Source organism: Felis catus, chromosome C1 (assembly GCF_018350175.1).
Source record: "Felis catus isolate Fca126 chromosome C1, F.catus_Fca126_mat1.0, whole genome shotgun sequence".
Lineage (NCBI taxonomy): Eukaryota > Metazoa > Chordata > Mammalia > Carnivora > Felidae > Felis > Felis catus.
The window spans coordinates 108,551,392-108,567,528 of NC_058375.1; the positions used below are offsets into that span (position 1 = coordinate 108,551,392).

At 40.2% G+C, this 16,137-nt stretch overlaps 1 protein-coding gene across 4 annotated transcripts in view; it reads left to right on the forward strand.

Annotated features, from left to right (window-relative positions):
- The window catches only part of PLEKHB2 (pleckstrin homology domain containing B2), a 42,505-nt gene extending 28,109 nt beyond the window's left edge, over nt 1-14,396 (forward strand). For 3 of the 4 annotated variants that reach the window (XM_003990664.6, XM_023259196.2, XM_045033555.1), the window contains 2 exons: nt 6,546-6,654; nt 12,477-14,396. In XM_003990664.6, the coding sequence (XP_003990713.1) occupies nt 6,546-6,654; nt 12,477-12,613 (246 nt within the window). In that variant the 3' untranslated portion in view covers nt 12,614-14,396. The remainder of the gene's footprint in view (nt 1-6,545; nt 6,655-12,476) is intronic. The other variant, XM_019837894.3, reaches the window with a different exon arrangement.
- Nucleotides 14,397-16,137: the final 1,741 nt, after the last annotated feature.

Sequence of the window (16,137 nt, forward strand, 5' to 3'; positions counted from 1 at the left end):
CCCTGTATACCCCATTAAGTATTTAAAAAAAAATTTTTTTTTTGCATGTATACCCCATTCTTGCATGTATACCCCATTAAGTATTTAAAAAAAAATTTTTTTTTTCAACGTTTTTATTTATTTTTGGGACAGAGAGAGACAGAGCATGAACGGGGGAGGGGCAGAGAGAGAGGGAGACACAGAATCGGAAACAGGCTCCAGGCTCTGAGCCATCAGCCCAGAGCCTGACGCGGGGCTCGAACTCACGGGCCGCGAGATCGTGACCTGGCTGAAGTCGGACGCTTAACCGACTGCGCCACCCAGGTGCCCCTACCCTATTAAGTATTGATGGATGTTTACTTGGGGTTGTTTCAAAGTTTTGGCTATTACCACTAAATGTACTGTGAATTCTCCTCATGTACAGCTTTTTATATAGGCATAAAGTTTTATTTCTTTGGGGAAAATGCCCCAAAATGGAATTGCTGGGTCTATTATATGGTAAGTACATGGTTAATTTTTTAAAAAGCTAAGAAACTACTTTCCAGAATGACTCTACTGTTTCACTTATGTGAATAATCCAGTTTCTCTGCATCTTTCCCAGCATTAAATGCTGTCACCATTTTTTAATTTTAGCTGTTCTTACAGGTATGTAGTGATATTTCATTCTAATCTTAATTTGCATTTCCCTAATAGCTAGCGATGTTGGACATCTTTTTATGTGCTTTTTTTTTGCCATTGTATATCCTGTTCAGTAAAATGTCACTTCATGTCTTTTGCTTGTTTTCTAATTGTATTATTATTTCTTTTAACATTGAGTTTTGAGAGTTCTTTGAGTTTGAGATAGGAACACTTTGTCAGATATGTGGTCTGGAGCATTGTGTTATTATCCTCTTAACAGTGCCTTTCATGGAGTTTTAGTTTTCATGCAGTCTAGTTGATCAGTTTTTATGGTTTGTGCTTTTGTTGTCGTTTCATACTTCCCCCAAGACCAGGTTTCCTAAGGTTTTCTCCTGTGCTATTTTTTGGAAGTTTCATAGTGCCAGGATTTACATGTAAGGCGTTAGGGTTAGGGTTCATTTTTTTTTAATATGAGTGTCCACTTATTCCACTACAATTTGATGAAAAGTCCTTTCTGGAATTGCTTTTGCATCTCTGTGAAAATTCACTTGGCTGTATTTGTGTGTGTCTATTTCTGGGTTCTCTGATTGTTCTATTGATCTATGTGTTTTTCTTCCTCTTGCACCACACTGACTTGATTACTGTAGCTGTGTAAGTCTTAAAATTGGGTAGACTGATCCCCCACTATATCCTTTTCAGAATTCCCTGAACTATTCTGGTTCCATTTCCTTTCCATATGATGTGTCTAAGTCTACAACAAATCTTCTTGATAGATTTTGGAAGAAATTGTTTTAAACCTATGTATCAGGTTTTTGGGGGGAGAATTGACATATTATGTTGAGTTTTTCAGTCAGTGAACATGGACTGTCTCTATTTAGATCCTCTGATTTTTTTCATCAGCATTTTGTAGTTTCAGTATAAAAATCTTGGGCATGTTTTGTTAGATTTACACTTACGTATTTTTTTTGATCGTTGTCTATGGTATTATGTTTTAAATTTTAATTTCCCCAAGTTCATTGATTTTTGTTTATTGATCTTATAGCTTGTGAACTTACTAAGCTCACCTATTGGTTCTAGAAGTAGTTTTTTGTACATTCTCTGGGATATTCTACAATAGACGCAATCATGTCATCTGTAATAGGAAGAGTTTTCTTTCCAGTCTGTGTGCCTTCTATTTCCTTGCCCTGGTTAGAACTTCTAATGTTATGTTGAATAGCAGTGGTAAGAGCAGTCATCCTTGTCTTATTCCTGATTTTAAGGGGAATGCATTTGGTTTTTCTACATTACATGTGATGTAAGCTGTAGTTTTTGAAGATGTTCAATAACAAGTTGAGAAAGTTCCTTTTCTAGTTTTCTGAGTTTTATCATGAGTAGGTGTTGAATTTTGTCAAATACCTTTTCTGCATCAATTGGCATGGTCATGTGATTTTTTTTTAAACCTCTGCCAATATGATGGATTATACGGATTGATTTTCAAATATTGAACCAGAGTTGCATCCCTGTAATAAACCTCTCTTAGTTGGGTGTATAATTCTTTTTTTTTATTGCTGAATTCTGTTTGTTAATATTCTTACAGATTTTTGCATCTATATTCATGAAGGATATTGGTCTGTAGTTTTTTTGTACTCTTATTTGGTATTAGGTCATACTGGCTTTACAGAATGAATTTTGGGAAGTGTTTCCTGCTCTTCTATTTTCTAGAAGAGATTATATAGAATTTGTGTTAATTCTTTTTTAATTTATTTAAAAAAATTTTTTTAAATGTTTATTTTTGAGAGAGACAGAGACAGAGTGCCAGCAGGGGAGGGGCAGAGAGAGAGAGGGAGAAACACAATCTGAAGCAGGCTCCAGGCTCTGAGCTGTTAGCACAGAGCCTGATGCGGGGCTCAAACTCACCAACCCTGAGATCGTGACCTGAGTTGAAGTTGGATGCTTAACTGACTGAGCTACCCAGGCGTCCCATGTTAATTCTTTTTTTAAATATTTGGTAGAAATCTCCAGTGAAACAGTCTGGGCCTGAAGATTTTGAGGGTGGGGTATTTTTAATTACAAATTTTATTTTTTTAAAATGTTTATTTTTGAGAGCATGCAAGTGGGGGAGGTTCAGAGGGAGAGGGAGACACAGAATTGGAAGCAGGCTCCGTGCTCTGAGCTGCCAGCACAGAGCCCCATGTGGGGCTCGAACTCATGGACCCTGAGATCATGACCTGAGCCGAAGTCGAATGTTTGACTGAGAGCCACACAGCCGCCTCCAAATTCTATTTTCTTGAGAGTTATAGTACTGTTCATTTTCTATTTCATATTGAGTGGATTGTAGTAATTTGTACTTTTTGAGTAATTGGTCCTTTTCATATAAGTTGTTTAATTTACGTGGGCACCTCTGTCATTGGTCCACAGACGTTTACATTTTCTTGGTGGATTAACTGTATTATCATAATGTAATGTCCCTTTCTGTTTCTGGCAATTTTCTTTAGTCTGATGTTTGCTCTATATTAATTTGCTCTATATTAATATAGTCACTTCTTCTTGCTTTTCACTGTGTGGTATCTCTTCCCATCTTTTTTTTTTTTTTTCAACCTACATATTTCATTTGAAGTGAGTTTCTCATAGATAACATGTATGTGAGTTTTCCCTATCTGACATCTGACAGATATCTATTTTGTAATTAGTATATTTAGACCATTTACATTTAATGTAATTTTTGATATATTAGGTTTAAGTATGCCATTTTGTTTTTTGTTTCCCTTTGGTTCTGTGTTTTTTAAATTTCTCTGTGTTCTTTTACTTAAGCTTTTTGTGAATTATTTGAACATGTTTTAAAATTGCCTTTTGAGGGGTGCCTGGGTGGCTCAGTTGGTTAAGCATCTGACTACGGCTCAGGTCATGCTCTCATGCTCGTGAGTTCAAGCTCCTCGTCGGGCTCTGTGCTGACAGCTGAGAGCCTGGAGCCTGCTTCAGATTCTGTCTCCCTCTCTCTGCCCCTGTTTGTGCTCTGTCTCTCTGTCTCTCTCAAATATAAATAAACATCAAAAAAAATAAAGTTGCATTTTGATTTATCTATAATGTTTCTTGAGTGTGTCTCTTTGTATTGCTTTTTTAGTGGTTGCTCTACATTATTCATATTTACGTATTTTTCAAAGTCAAGTGTTCACGTTTCTTTTATATATGAGAACCACATCAGATGGTGTTAGAAATTTTGCTTCAGCTGTCAGACTTGTTAGAAAAGTCAAGCTGTGAAGGAAAGTTTATTTACATGTATTTCTGCTCTGTACCTATTTTTTTTTTTTTTTTACCTCCTGATGTTTTAGGGTCCTTTCTTTTATTGTTTACATTTTGTTCAGTGAAATTCTTTTTTTGCCATTCTCTTAGGATAGTAGCTCTGTTGGCAACAGATTCTCAGTTCTTCATCTGAGAATGTCTTGATTTTTTTCTTTATTTCTGAGGGATATTTTCACTAGTGTAGAATTCTGAGTTGACATTTCTTCCAGCATTTGTCAAGTGTGTGCTATTTCCTTTGGTCTACATGGTTTCTGAGGAGAAATCTGCTATCATTTACATTTCCCCCCATGTAGGTAATGCATTGTTTGTTTCTTGCTATTTTCATTGTCCTTAGTTTTCAGAAGTTTGACTATAGTATGTTGGTATGGATTTTGGGGGCGTTATCCTATTTGGCGTTCATTGTCTTTTTGTTTCTTGCTAAATTTGGGAAAATTTAGGCCATTATTTCTGGAATGTTTTTTTCAGCCCCACCCCTTTTCCTTTTGAAACTAATGATATGGATGTTAGATGTCCCACATGTCTCAGATTCTGTTCATTTTCTTTTTATTAAAAAAAATTTTTTTTAATGTTTATTTATTTTAGAGACAGAGCATAAGCAGGGGAGGGGCAGAGAGGGCTGGAGACAGAATCTGAAGCAGGCTGCAGGCCCTGAGCTGTCAACACAGAGCCTGACGCGGGGCTCGAACCCATGGACCATGAAATCATGACCTAAGCTGAAGTTGGACACTTAACTGACTGAGCCACCCACGCGCACCTTCTTTTCTTCAATATATTTTCCTCTCTGTTCCACTTTATAGTACGTTTACTGATTCTTTTTCTCTGACATTTCTATTCTGTTTTTGGACAACTGAGAATCCTAAACATCAGGAGGTAAAAAAAAAAAAAAAAAAAAGTATGGTCAGAGCAGAAACTCTGGTAAATGAGCATTGGCCTCAACTTAAAGTCGCCAGCTGCATTAACCCCTAACAAGGGAGTCCACTTGTCCTTTGAAGCCAGGCATTGACTTCTCATCTGTAGCTATGAAAATCCTTGATAATATCTTCTTCCAATAGAAGGCTATTTCATCTGCACTGAAAATCTCTTGTTAGGTGTAGCCACCTTCATAAATGATCTTAGCTGCCATCTTCTGGGTAACTTGTTGCAGCTTCTACATCAGCTCTTGCTGCTTTACCTTTCCCTTTTATGTTATAAAGCTGGTTTCTTTTCTTAAACCTCATGAACCAACCTCTCTTAGCTTCATACTTTCTTCTGCAGCTTCTTTCCCTCTCTCAGCGTTCACAGAATTGAAGAGAGTCAGGGCCTTCCTCTGGATTAGGGTTTGGCTGATCTTCTACCCAGACCACTCATACGTTCTCTGTATCAACTATAAGACTGTTCTGTTTTCTCACCATTTGTATGTTCACTGGAGTAGTGCTTTTAATTTCCTTCAAGAACTTTTCCTTTGCACTCACAACCTGGCTGTTTGGTGCAAGAGGCCCAGCTTTTGGCCTGTCTCAGTGTTCAACATGCCTTCCTCACTGAGCTGAATCCTTTCTAGCTTTTGATTTAAAGCGAGAGATTTGCAACTCTTCCTCTCACCTGAGCACTTAGAGACCGTTGTAGGGTTCTTCTCAATTAGCCTCATTTTAATGTTGTTGTGTTTTAGGGAATAGGGGACCTGAGAGGGAGAGAGATAGGAACTAGTGGTTGGTGGAGCAAGCAGAACACACGATTTATCTATTAAGTTTGCCCATTTATATGGTGTGGTTTGTGACACCCCAAAACAATTACAATAGTAATATCAAAGATCACTGATCACAGATTGCTGTAACAAATATAATAATGAACGGGGCTCTTGGGTGGCTTAGTCATTTGAGTGTCTGACTCTTGATTTCGGTTCAGGTCATGATCCCAGGGTCATGGGATTGAGCCTTGTGATGGGCTCTGTGCTGAGTGTGGAGCCTGCTTAAGATTGTCTCCCCCCTCTCCCCCTTTCCTCCTCTCCTCCTCTCCTCCTCTCCTCCTCTCCCCCTCTCCCCCTCTCCCCCTCTCCCCCTCTCTCCTCTTTTCCCCCTCTCCCCCTCTCTCCTCTTTTCCCCCTCTCCCCCCTCCCTCTCTCCTCTTTTCCCCCTCTCCCCCTCTCCCCTCTCCCCCTCTCCCCCTCTCCCCCTCTCCCCCTCTCCCCCTCCTCCCTCTCCCACCCACTCCCTCCCACTGCCCTGCTCCCCTGCTTGTGTGCTCGCTTGCTTGCTGTCTCAAAAAAGAAAGATATTAATAATGAAAAAGTTTGAAATATTGTGAGAATTAGCAAAATGTGACACAGACATGAAGTGAACAAATGCTGTTGGAAAAATTGTGCCAATAGACGTGGTCCGTGTAGGGTTGCCACAAACTTCCCATGTGTAAAAACACAGTATCTGCAAAGTGCAGTGAAGTGAAACACAATAAAATTTCATTATGATGTTGAATAAAAGTAGTAAGAGTGGGCAGGCACCGTATTTTGTCTTGTTTCTGATCTTAGAGGAAAGCTTTTAACTTTACACTGTTGTTATGATGTCCTGTGGGCTTGTTGCATATGGCCTTTATTATGTGGAGGTACATTCCCTCTCCACCTGCTTTGTTGGTGATTTTTATTATGAGTGGATGCTGAACTTCAAAATTGTATTTCTGATGGGCCTATTTCTTTTCAGCAGGCATATGGCTATGGTCCATACAGTGGTGCATACCCTCCAGGAACTCAAGTTGTCTATGCTGCAAGTGGACAGGCTTATGCTGTACCCTACCAGTACCCGTATGCAGGTACCCCACACCCACCTTCCATTCCTTATTTCTCTTCATTTACTGGGTGGATCTGTGAGGCCTGAAGGAATTGTATTTCTTAGTTTAAGGATAAGTGAGCAGTGCTTCTGGTTATAGACCACAAATGATTCTACTATGCTTTAAAAAAAAAAAAAGTTACGTATTTTTACGTTGTCTTATAAAGTTGGAGTAGGCTTGTGTTGTTTTTTTTTTATTTAAAAAAAATTTTTACATTTATTTATTTTTGGGGGAGGGGCAGAGAGAGAAGGAGACACAGAATCCCAAGCAGGCTCCAGGCTCCAAGCTGTCAGCACAGAGCCTGACGCAGGGCTCGAACTCACAAATCACAAGATGATGACCTGAGCCAAAGTCGGACAGTTAACCGACTGAGCCACCCAGGTGCCCCAGAGTAGGCTTGTTAAAACTTCACTGTTGTATCCAGATTTATTCCCAAGGAGAGAATTTGTACCTACTGGTATTCACTTATATCCCATTTTAAATGATAACTTTCTCCTGTTTTTTCTCTTCTGGTAACATCCTTCAAATATTATCACTACTGAGGCGATATTCCATTTTGCAAGTGAAATAAAGGCCTGGAAGGTTCTTACATTTATTCCAGGCTTTTGATGCACTTCCATTTTTTACCTTACCTGAGGAAAATTGTAGTTGTGAGTAACTGGCCTGTGTAGGTAGCATCAAGTCCTGGGTGCAGTTTGGGCAGTGGGAGGTCTAAGGTGGAGGTGCAGGAGAGTGCTGGCTGTGAGGCCAGAGCCTACAGTCAGGATGAGGGGGCCCAAGAGCCCCCATCATGTGGTTGATGGACTGAAGAACAAGGCCACACCCAGAAGCCCAGAGAAGGGAAGTCAGGCAGAGGTGGTTGCAGTGGGCATGGCATATCGGATCAATGTATAAGTGAATGAAGCTGGCAAATAGCTTACAAGAGTCCTGAGCCCATAGAGCAGTTGGGAATCTGAATCTGAGGGCGCTGTGAACAAACCTAGTGCAGTGTCTTACCACGGCAGTGGAAGAAGAATCTGTTGCCAGAGAGGTAAGTGGTCACTGATGTTAATCTCACAGAGAGGCCCAGGGCTGCCGCCCCCTGACTCAAAGTATCCTGCTAATTAGTGGTGGTTACTTTGGTGTCTCATAGGTGAGCATTCAATGAGAGGTTCTCTGCTTATCTGTTCCTGCAATCTGATGTAGTTCACTCAACTAGCATGGACTGTGACTTTTTGACTTTTTTTCATGTCAAATTGAAAACTAATAAAATGATGATGCTAAAAAATGAAGTATTTGTTGGCCCTGTGATCTTAGCACAACTATTTTTGTTTGAATTACTTTCCCCATACAAAATAAATTTTTGTCATTGAAATCTTATATCACCTTTTGCATTTCTTTTCTCATTTTAAAATTCTGTGTATTCTGAGTGCTACATAATTTCCATAAGTATTTTTAATGACTGCATATTATCATATTGGGTGATCGTCTAGTATTAACTGTTTACTTTTTCCTGTTTGCAGTCATAAATGTTGCTTTGAACATGTCTAATGATTTTCTTTTTCATTCCTGTTAAATCTTAGAATACATTTTTCATTTCTGTGTATTAAGTTAATGTGTTAAAGGGCATAGACATTTATTTTTCTTTTGATACCATTGAAATTTAGAAAGCTTCTCAAACATGCAGAAGTATGGACAATAGTGTAATGAACTGTCATTTGTCCATTACCACCTTCAGCTAGCATATCATGCCTAATTTTGTTTCACCTCCATCTCCTGTCATCTCTGGATTGTTTTGAGGGAAATCCACACTGTATCCTTTCATCTGACAGTATTACAGTAAATCTTAATACCATTTATTTAATTTTTTTTTAAATGTTTATTCATTTTTGAGACACAGAGACAGAGCATGAGCAGGGGAAGGGCAGAGAGAGGGAGTCATAGAATCTGAAGCAGTCTCCAGGCTCTGAGCTGTCAGCACAGAGCTCGACGCGGGGCTTGAACTCACGAACTGCGAGATCATGACCTGAGCTGAAGTCAGACGCTTAACTGACTGAGCCACCCAGGTGCCCCAAATCTTGATACCATTTGCCCAGTTGATTCTCAGAACAGTTTGCCAGTTTCTTTCTTTTTTTTTTTGAAGAAAATCTATTGTTATTATTTTTAATTATGGTAAAAAAAAACAAGTACCATAAAATTTACTTTTTTAAAAACCATTTTAATTGTACAGTTCAGTAGTGTTAAGTACATTCACATTGTTGTGCATCAGATTTCCAGAATTTTTCATCTTCCCATATTGAAACTGTACTCGTTAAACAACAACTTCCCTTTTCCTTCCTCCCAGCCCCTGATAACCACTATTATACTTTATTTTTCTGCGAATTTGGATACTTTAGACATCTCATATAAGTGGAATCCTATAGTATGTGTATTTTTGTGACTGGTTTATTTCACTTAGCATTATGGTTTTTTTTCTTCTTCTTTTTTTTTTCTTTAAAGGAACTTTTATTTTTTTCTACTACTTCAATGATAGAATTGGAGATGTAGCCTGGTGGGGAGGAATCAATGATAGACTGAGTTTGAAAAGGGAATAATTTAAGACTGGTCCAACTGAGGCCAGAGACCATTTACATGAGAAGAAAGGCAAATGACTAATAACAAAAAATTCAACTTCACTAATAAAGAAATGCAAATTGAAATGAGATACCATTTCTGCTGATCACATTGGCAAAAATGAAGATATTCTTCAGTGTTGGTAAAATTTGCCAGTTTCTACCACTTCTAGGAAGTTCCTGAAGCACTGGTTTCTCAGTTGTCCTGAAAGATTGCCTATTGTTATTAGCTCTAAAAGTTTTGATACCCTCCTTGGGTCTAAAGTGGATCCTTAGGTTGCTTTAGTTTACATTTTTCTGCTGACTGGCAGAGATAAACATGGTGTAATTGTTTACAAACTTGATCTCTTTGCCTGTTTGTCTTGCAGTTGGTGGGTTTTAAGCCCTAGCCTACCATGCCATGAGAGCGAACTTCTTTCTTAGTCAGCCCCCAGACCTCTGACTGGGGTAATCTCAGCTGTTTCTTACTGTATAGAAGAGCAGATGTTTTGCAGAAGTGCTAGTAAAGGGAATTTCTGTAAATTGGATTCTTTACTTGCTCTTGCCTTTCTTCATAGAAAAAGAGATAGCCCTCTCATGAGCACCCTCAAGATACTTGCTGCAGAGGGCAGAGTCAAGAAGTAGGTGGGCATTCAGCATTAGCATTGTGACCCATCTAGCAGGTATACTTGCTGTGGAGAGGGTGAGTTGAGTTTGTGGTCATCCCCCAGTAGCCTTGTCCTGATGACCAGATTGGATCTTCTCAGTCCCTTTCTGGATACCCCAGTGCTTGGCCAGCTTCATGACATTATGTGGTCTTTAGACACCATAGTCATGCATATAGCAGGTTAAAGGCCTTCTCTCTTTTTTAAAAAAAAATTTTTTTTAAATGTTTGTTTATTTTTGAGAGAGAAAGAGAGACAGAGCACAAGCAGGGGAGGGGCAGAGAGAGAGGGAGACACAGAATCCGAAGCAGGCTACAGGTTCTGAGCTGTTGGCACAGAGCCGGACGCGGGTCTCGAACCCACGAACTGTGAGATCATGACATGAGCTGAAGTCGGACGCTTAACTGACTGAGCCACCTAGGTGCCCCAAGGCCCTCTATTTAATATGATTGGAGCCAGTGGTCAGTCAGCCAATTAAAAAAGTACAAAGGGTGCTGTGTACACGCTATGAGTGTTCTGTTTTAATTTACCTGTGTTAGTGGACAGTGTTCAGCTGTCTTTTGACATGGGCTCTAGGATTTTGCTTTGCATTGGCTCCTTTGGTTGGAGTTTTCTTGTCTTGTAAACACTGTGCTCATGACCTATCACCGCATCGCGGTTTCCCTTGGTAAGTACAAACAAGTCTAGGTTTTAAGATTCTTTTTTTAGTTTTTTAGTTTACTCATTTCCTTGCTCTGATAGTAATTTGTGAGTTACCTGCCTTTATTCAGTCCACCCTAAAGTATCGAACTTAGTTATCCTGGAAGCAATAGCTGCCTATTTCACATTCACATTTTGACCATTTATGTAAAGCTTAGTTAAGTTAGGTAATTACAGTACGTACAACTTAGAAATGTCCCCAGCTGACTTGGGTAAGGATTTCTCTTCCTGGTAGGAGCAGAGGCAAGCAGGAGCTGCAGGAGAGGTCTCTCCTGGTCATGTAGTGCAGGAGGCCCTTGATATGATCTACTGAGGGAATGTAGATTTAGATTGTCCAAGGGATCTTCTAATTAAGTCAGCTTGCAAGTTCCTACTATCCTACATTTTATAGTTCCATTTGCCTAATTGAAAACTTTTAAATTTCAAGGCAGTGAAAGTAAATACTACTAGTTCACCAATTTTGAAAGGTAAACATTGCATAAAACATTGTTTGCTTCCAGTGCTGTTACCTGTACTTGATCAGCCCTTTGTTTATAATGGTGTCATTCTACTGTGCAGCTTTGGTGTTTTTTCTTTTCTATTCTATTCTCCTCCATCATATTTGAGGTATTAGTGGTTTATGAGTGCACACTTGTAGCCTGAGTGCCTGGGTTTGCATGCCCTTATTGCCATTAACCCCTGTGTGCCTCACTTTTGCCCATATGTAAAATGGGTATAATAATAAACTCAACTCATAGGGTTGTTAGTATTAAGTGAGTCAGTACATGTAAATGCTTGTAATACTGTAATTGCTTAGAGTACTAAGGACTTCTAAATGTTAGCCGTTATTTTGCTGTTGGTTTTCATCTACATATATACATTACTGTTGTATTAGTTTCTTGCTCCTGTAGGGTTGAATTGTTAAGGGAACAGCAGGTCAGGGAGGGAAGTTAACATTATTTATATTTGAGTAATTTTAAAGCTAATTAGCTGTTAGATAGTATAGCTGTGAAGTATAGAACAGAACAAATAGTACATTTCCAGTTGTAAACTTTAGTCATGCAAATTAAATATTAAAGTTGTTTAAAGTTTGCTTTTTAGAAGTTTTCCCCTTAACGTAAGTATTTTCCCCCATAAATACCTATGATTAAAAATGAGCAAGTTTTATTAGCAGATTTAAGGTTTAATTTAAAAATGGTTTACATGAATATCAAGAAGCTAATTAGCTTTTAAATGGATTTTTCATTTTCAGCTTTAGGTGCAGATTCTTGCCTCTCACGATGCAGGCTCTGTGTATCTCCCATGCTCTCCTGTATCTACCTGTCATCCTAATAAGTGTGACTGGAGGGGAGAAGTGGACATTGGAGGCCAGAGCTTACAGCTGCATTAGGATCCTGCTGTTTGCAGTGTTTGGGGGAGGGCAGAAGTAGACATTGGGGACTGGAGCTTACAGCTGCACTAGGACTCTGCTGTTTGCAGTGCTTGAGGGAGGGCAGAAGTGGACACTGGAGACAGGAGCTTACAGCTGCAGTAGGATCCTGCTGTTTGCAGTGTTTGGGGGAGAAGTGGACATTGGGGACTGGAGCTTACAGCTGCACTAGGACCCTGCTATTTGCAGCGTTTGGGGGTTTGGACCTTGGAAAGTTGAGCACCTTGGTTTCCTCTTACTGCAGTCTTAGAAACAGTCACCATGGCCTGTTCTGGGGGAGAGCCGGGGAGCACCCACTCAGCGACTCCACACACCTGTTGAGAGGAAGACAGCACTGTTGAAGAGGGATGCACATGCAGGGAGATGTGACCTCTGCCACTTCAGGGCACACTGTCTTTATGAGGGAATGTTGGACTTCACAAACTGCTCCTAACAGCACCTACTTTTTTACTTCTTTTTTAGGACTTTATGGACAACAGCCTGCCAACCAGATCATCATTCGGGAGCGGTATCGAGACAGCGACAGTGATCTGGCACTGGGCATGCTGGCCGGAGCAGCCACCGGCATGGCCTTAGGGTCTCTGTTCTGGGTCTTCTAGAGTCCTTCAGATCTGGATGTGCATAGCTTCTGATACCCTGTGTGCAATAATATAATTTGCAGGGCATTTCTGTTGGTGATAAATGTTTTTAATAATAGTTTAATTGTTCTTTTGAAAGTGATGACATCATAGTTCTAACTAATCCATACACGTACTATAGAGAAGCCTTCTGATTTGTGTTTAGCTAAAACATGGAATCTCTGGGGCACTGGCTCATTCCAGGAGTTTCATTCTAGAACTCTTGGAATACCTTATTTTGGACATACCTATTTAGAATGGCATTTTCTTTTCAGAGTTAGGTATAGTGCTTAAGGGATAATTTAGTGTTCTGTTTATATATGGTGATGTATGAGTGAGCAATGTGGCAAGGAGAACTGCATCTTCTTTTTGTTTAACATTGAACTTTGAAGCCTTGGATCAGAGCTGGCTGCATGTAACTTCAGGAGTTGTGGACTGGTAAGCAACCAGGAACTTCCCTGAGGCAGTGGGGTGGTATCCCCAGGACCTCTGGGGCCAGCAAGGCTGACTGCTCAGGATGATAGGGTAGGGTCAGCCCCCCTCCCCACCCTCCTCCCTCCCCACCTTCCTCCCCACCTCCTCTTAAAATGATGCTTCTTCATTTTATTCTTTGTTTTTTTTGGTATTATCCTTGGAAAATATCCCATATTAGGAATTGGCTTGAGCCTCAAAGTTTTATCCTTTAAAACTTGAAGAAGCCAAAACAGTTTGAAGTATGTGGAGGTAGATGTGCTTTATTCAGAGAAGACCCTATGTTTTTAGTGTCTGCTTTGGATATTTTTATTGCCACATCAGCCTACTTATAGCTTATTTTGCTACTTGTTGAGAAAGTGGTATTAAGAGTGGTGAGGAAATGGAATGAGAGCCATACTTACAGTGTGACTGTGTCAGGCCTCTGGGGCTCACACTGTGCAGAGGGTGCTCTTTTCCTCTCTTCTGTCCTTCTGAAGAGCAGGTGTCCTGCTTTGTGCAGGACTGGGGCACTGTGATTGTCCCCCAAGCACTGGGGTTCATGGAGCCCTGGTGATGTATAGTGGGGGCTCTTGGGACCATGACTGTTGGGGAGACTCAGGTTACAGATGGGAAATGATTGCCTAAGGACATGAATGACCTTCTGTCAAGGTATTACTCAGCTTGACCAGGACATGGGCTTTGTTTTTATAACTGACACAGAAGCTTAAACCATGTAATTTTGAGCCCCAGCTATGTGTGAAGCTCTGGAAAATCCTGCACTTCTGTTATTTCTTTATATGAATTTGTAAAGCCCAAAATTAGTCCAGTCTTCTGTCCTGCAAGCTTTAAAAAATGTACTTCCACCAAGGCAGTTTAGCACAGTAACAGTCCCTACGCTGGCACTCCAAAATACACTCCCTAGTAGCACAAATTCTGTTTTTATTTTCTGTGGCCAGTTACATGCATAACTTGTTTCATAGGTCAACTGACTTCATCTCTGAGCAGACTTAAATAGATCTCCATATGAAGCCATCTGCCAAACGACCTTGATGTCAGGTCTGTTTTCCTGGGCAGTTCTGCTGAACTTACACTGTAGAGTCTGTTTCTAGTTGAAAGGAGGTGCACTTGACTGTCACCCCTTTGGATATTTGAGACAGTGGAAAATTGCCAACTGTGATTTGTGACAAGGTTGGTTTTGATGATTAAAAATGTTGCTCTTATGATTTTACATCCTTTGTAGTAAGAATGGCTTTGTTTAGATGATAGTCATTATTAAGAGCTGTATGCTTTACTAATAAAATATTAAACAGTTTTTAATGTGGTATTGGGGTATTGATTTTGAACTTGGAGTTCCTGGAACTACAGGGTACTGAGTTATGTTGCTGAAATGCCTGAGAAGCAGAGTCCCCCCTCTGACGGAAGGGGCAGGTGTAAACTGAAGCTTGGGCACATGTGTGTGCACTCTGTTGGCCAGCCCCATTGGGCAGCCACAGTTGAACCTGGAAATTCAGTGTTGCCAGTGACTTGATGCTATTAGGAAATGCATAGTAGGAGGGGCGCCTGGGTGGCGCAGTTGGTTAAGCGTCCGACTTCAGCCAGGTCACGATCTCGCGGTCTGTGAGTTCGAGCCCCGCGTCGGGCTCTGGGTTGATGGCTCAGAGCCTGGAGCCTGTTTCCGATTCTGTGTCTCCCTCTCTCTCTGCCCCTCCCCCGTTCATGCTCTGTCTCTCTCTGTCCTAAAAATAAATAAACGTTGAAAAAAAAAATTAAAAAAAAAAAAAAAAAAAGGAAATGCATAGTAGGTATAAAGATGGGCTGAGATACTTCATTTCCTTGGTCCAATTTCTGTAGATGCCAGCTTTGTGATTGCCTCAATTTAGGTAATCCTAAATCAAAAAAAGTTAGATGAGGTGGAAGGAACTTGTTCAGGTGTAAGTGAGCTTTTCTCACTTTCATGTGTGGAAGAAGTTGCCCACTGACATTGCACACATGCCAAGCTGATTGTTTTTTGGTTACTGGAGTGAACTTCAGAGTCTTAGATAGTAAGGAGAAAAGAAAGAACAGTGGCTGTGTTTTAGATGATCATCCTGAAACAGGCCAGACCTGGACCCAAGACACTGGTCTCAACCATGGTTGAGATGAATGGCCTAAGTTTATTTTCTGCATCAGTTATGATCCTGTTTCATTTTTCTTTCTCCTTCCCAAGTGTATGTAGACACAGGCATGGAATGCAGTTCCATTTCTTCCCCCCCTAGAATTGATCTGTTTTCTGATTGCTTCCCTCTCATATTCTCTTGTGTCCACAGAACCTATTTTCCCTGTATATGCAAATTGTATGTTTATAAGTGAAAATGTTAATACATTAAATGGTTAACCTTAAAGCAGGTTGCATTGTGACTTGTTTTTTTAAATTAAATTTAGTTAAACTAAATAAAACCCAGCTTACCTGTTTCTCCCACTATCCACCCCCACTTCTGGCAACCACCAACCATTTTTTAAAAAAATTATAGTAACACACTGTCAGTTTTTTCTGCTACATCATGGGCAATAAGAATGGCAGTTACTGAGTGGGGCGCCCAGGTGGCTCAGTTGGTTAAGTGTCTGACTTTGGCTCAGGTCATGATCTCACGGTTCATGATTTGGAGCCCCGCATAGGGCTCTGTGCTGACAGCTTGGAGCCTGGAACCTACTTTGGATTCTGTGTCTCCCTTGCTCTCTGCCCCTCCCCCACACGTGCTCTGCCTTTCTGTCTCTCAGAAATAAATAAACATTAAAAAGAAATTAAAAAAAAAAAGAAGAATGGCACTTACTGAGAAATCCCTGAGTGCTGGGGAATGTATTATCACATCAGAAAAGAATGACTCATTAGATTCTTAAAGTAACTCCATAAGGCACTATTGTCCAGGTTACACTGGATGAAACAGGCTCAAAAGTTAAATATTTTTCTCAGGAGCACACAGGTAGTAAGTGAAATGGGTTTATATCTGATATGAAAGCATATTCTTTTTCCTTATGCCATGTCCTATAAAGGTGTAATTTCCACAGGAACATAT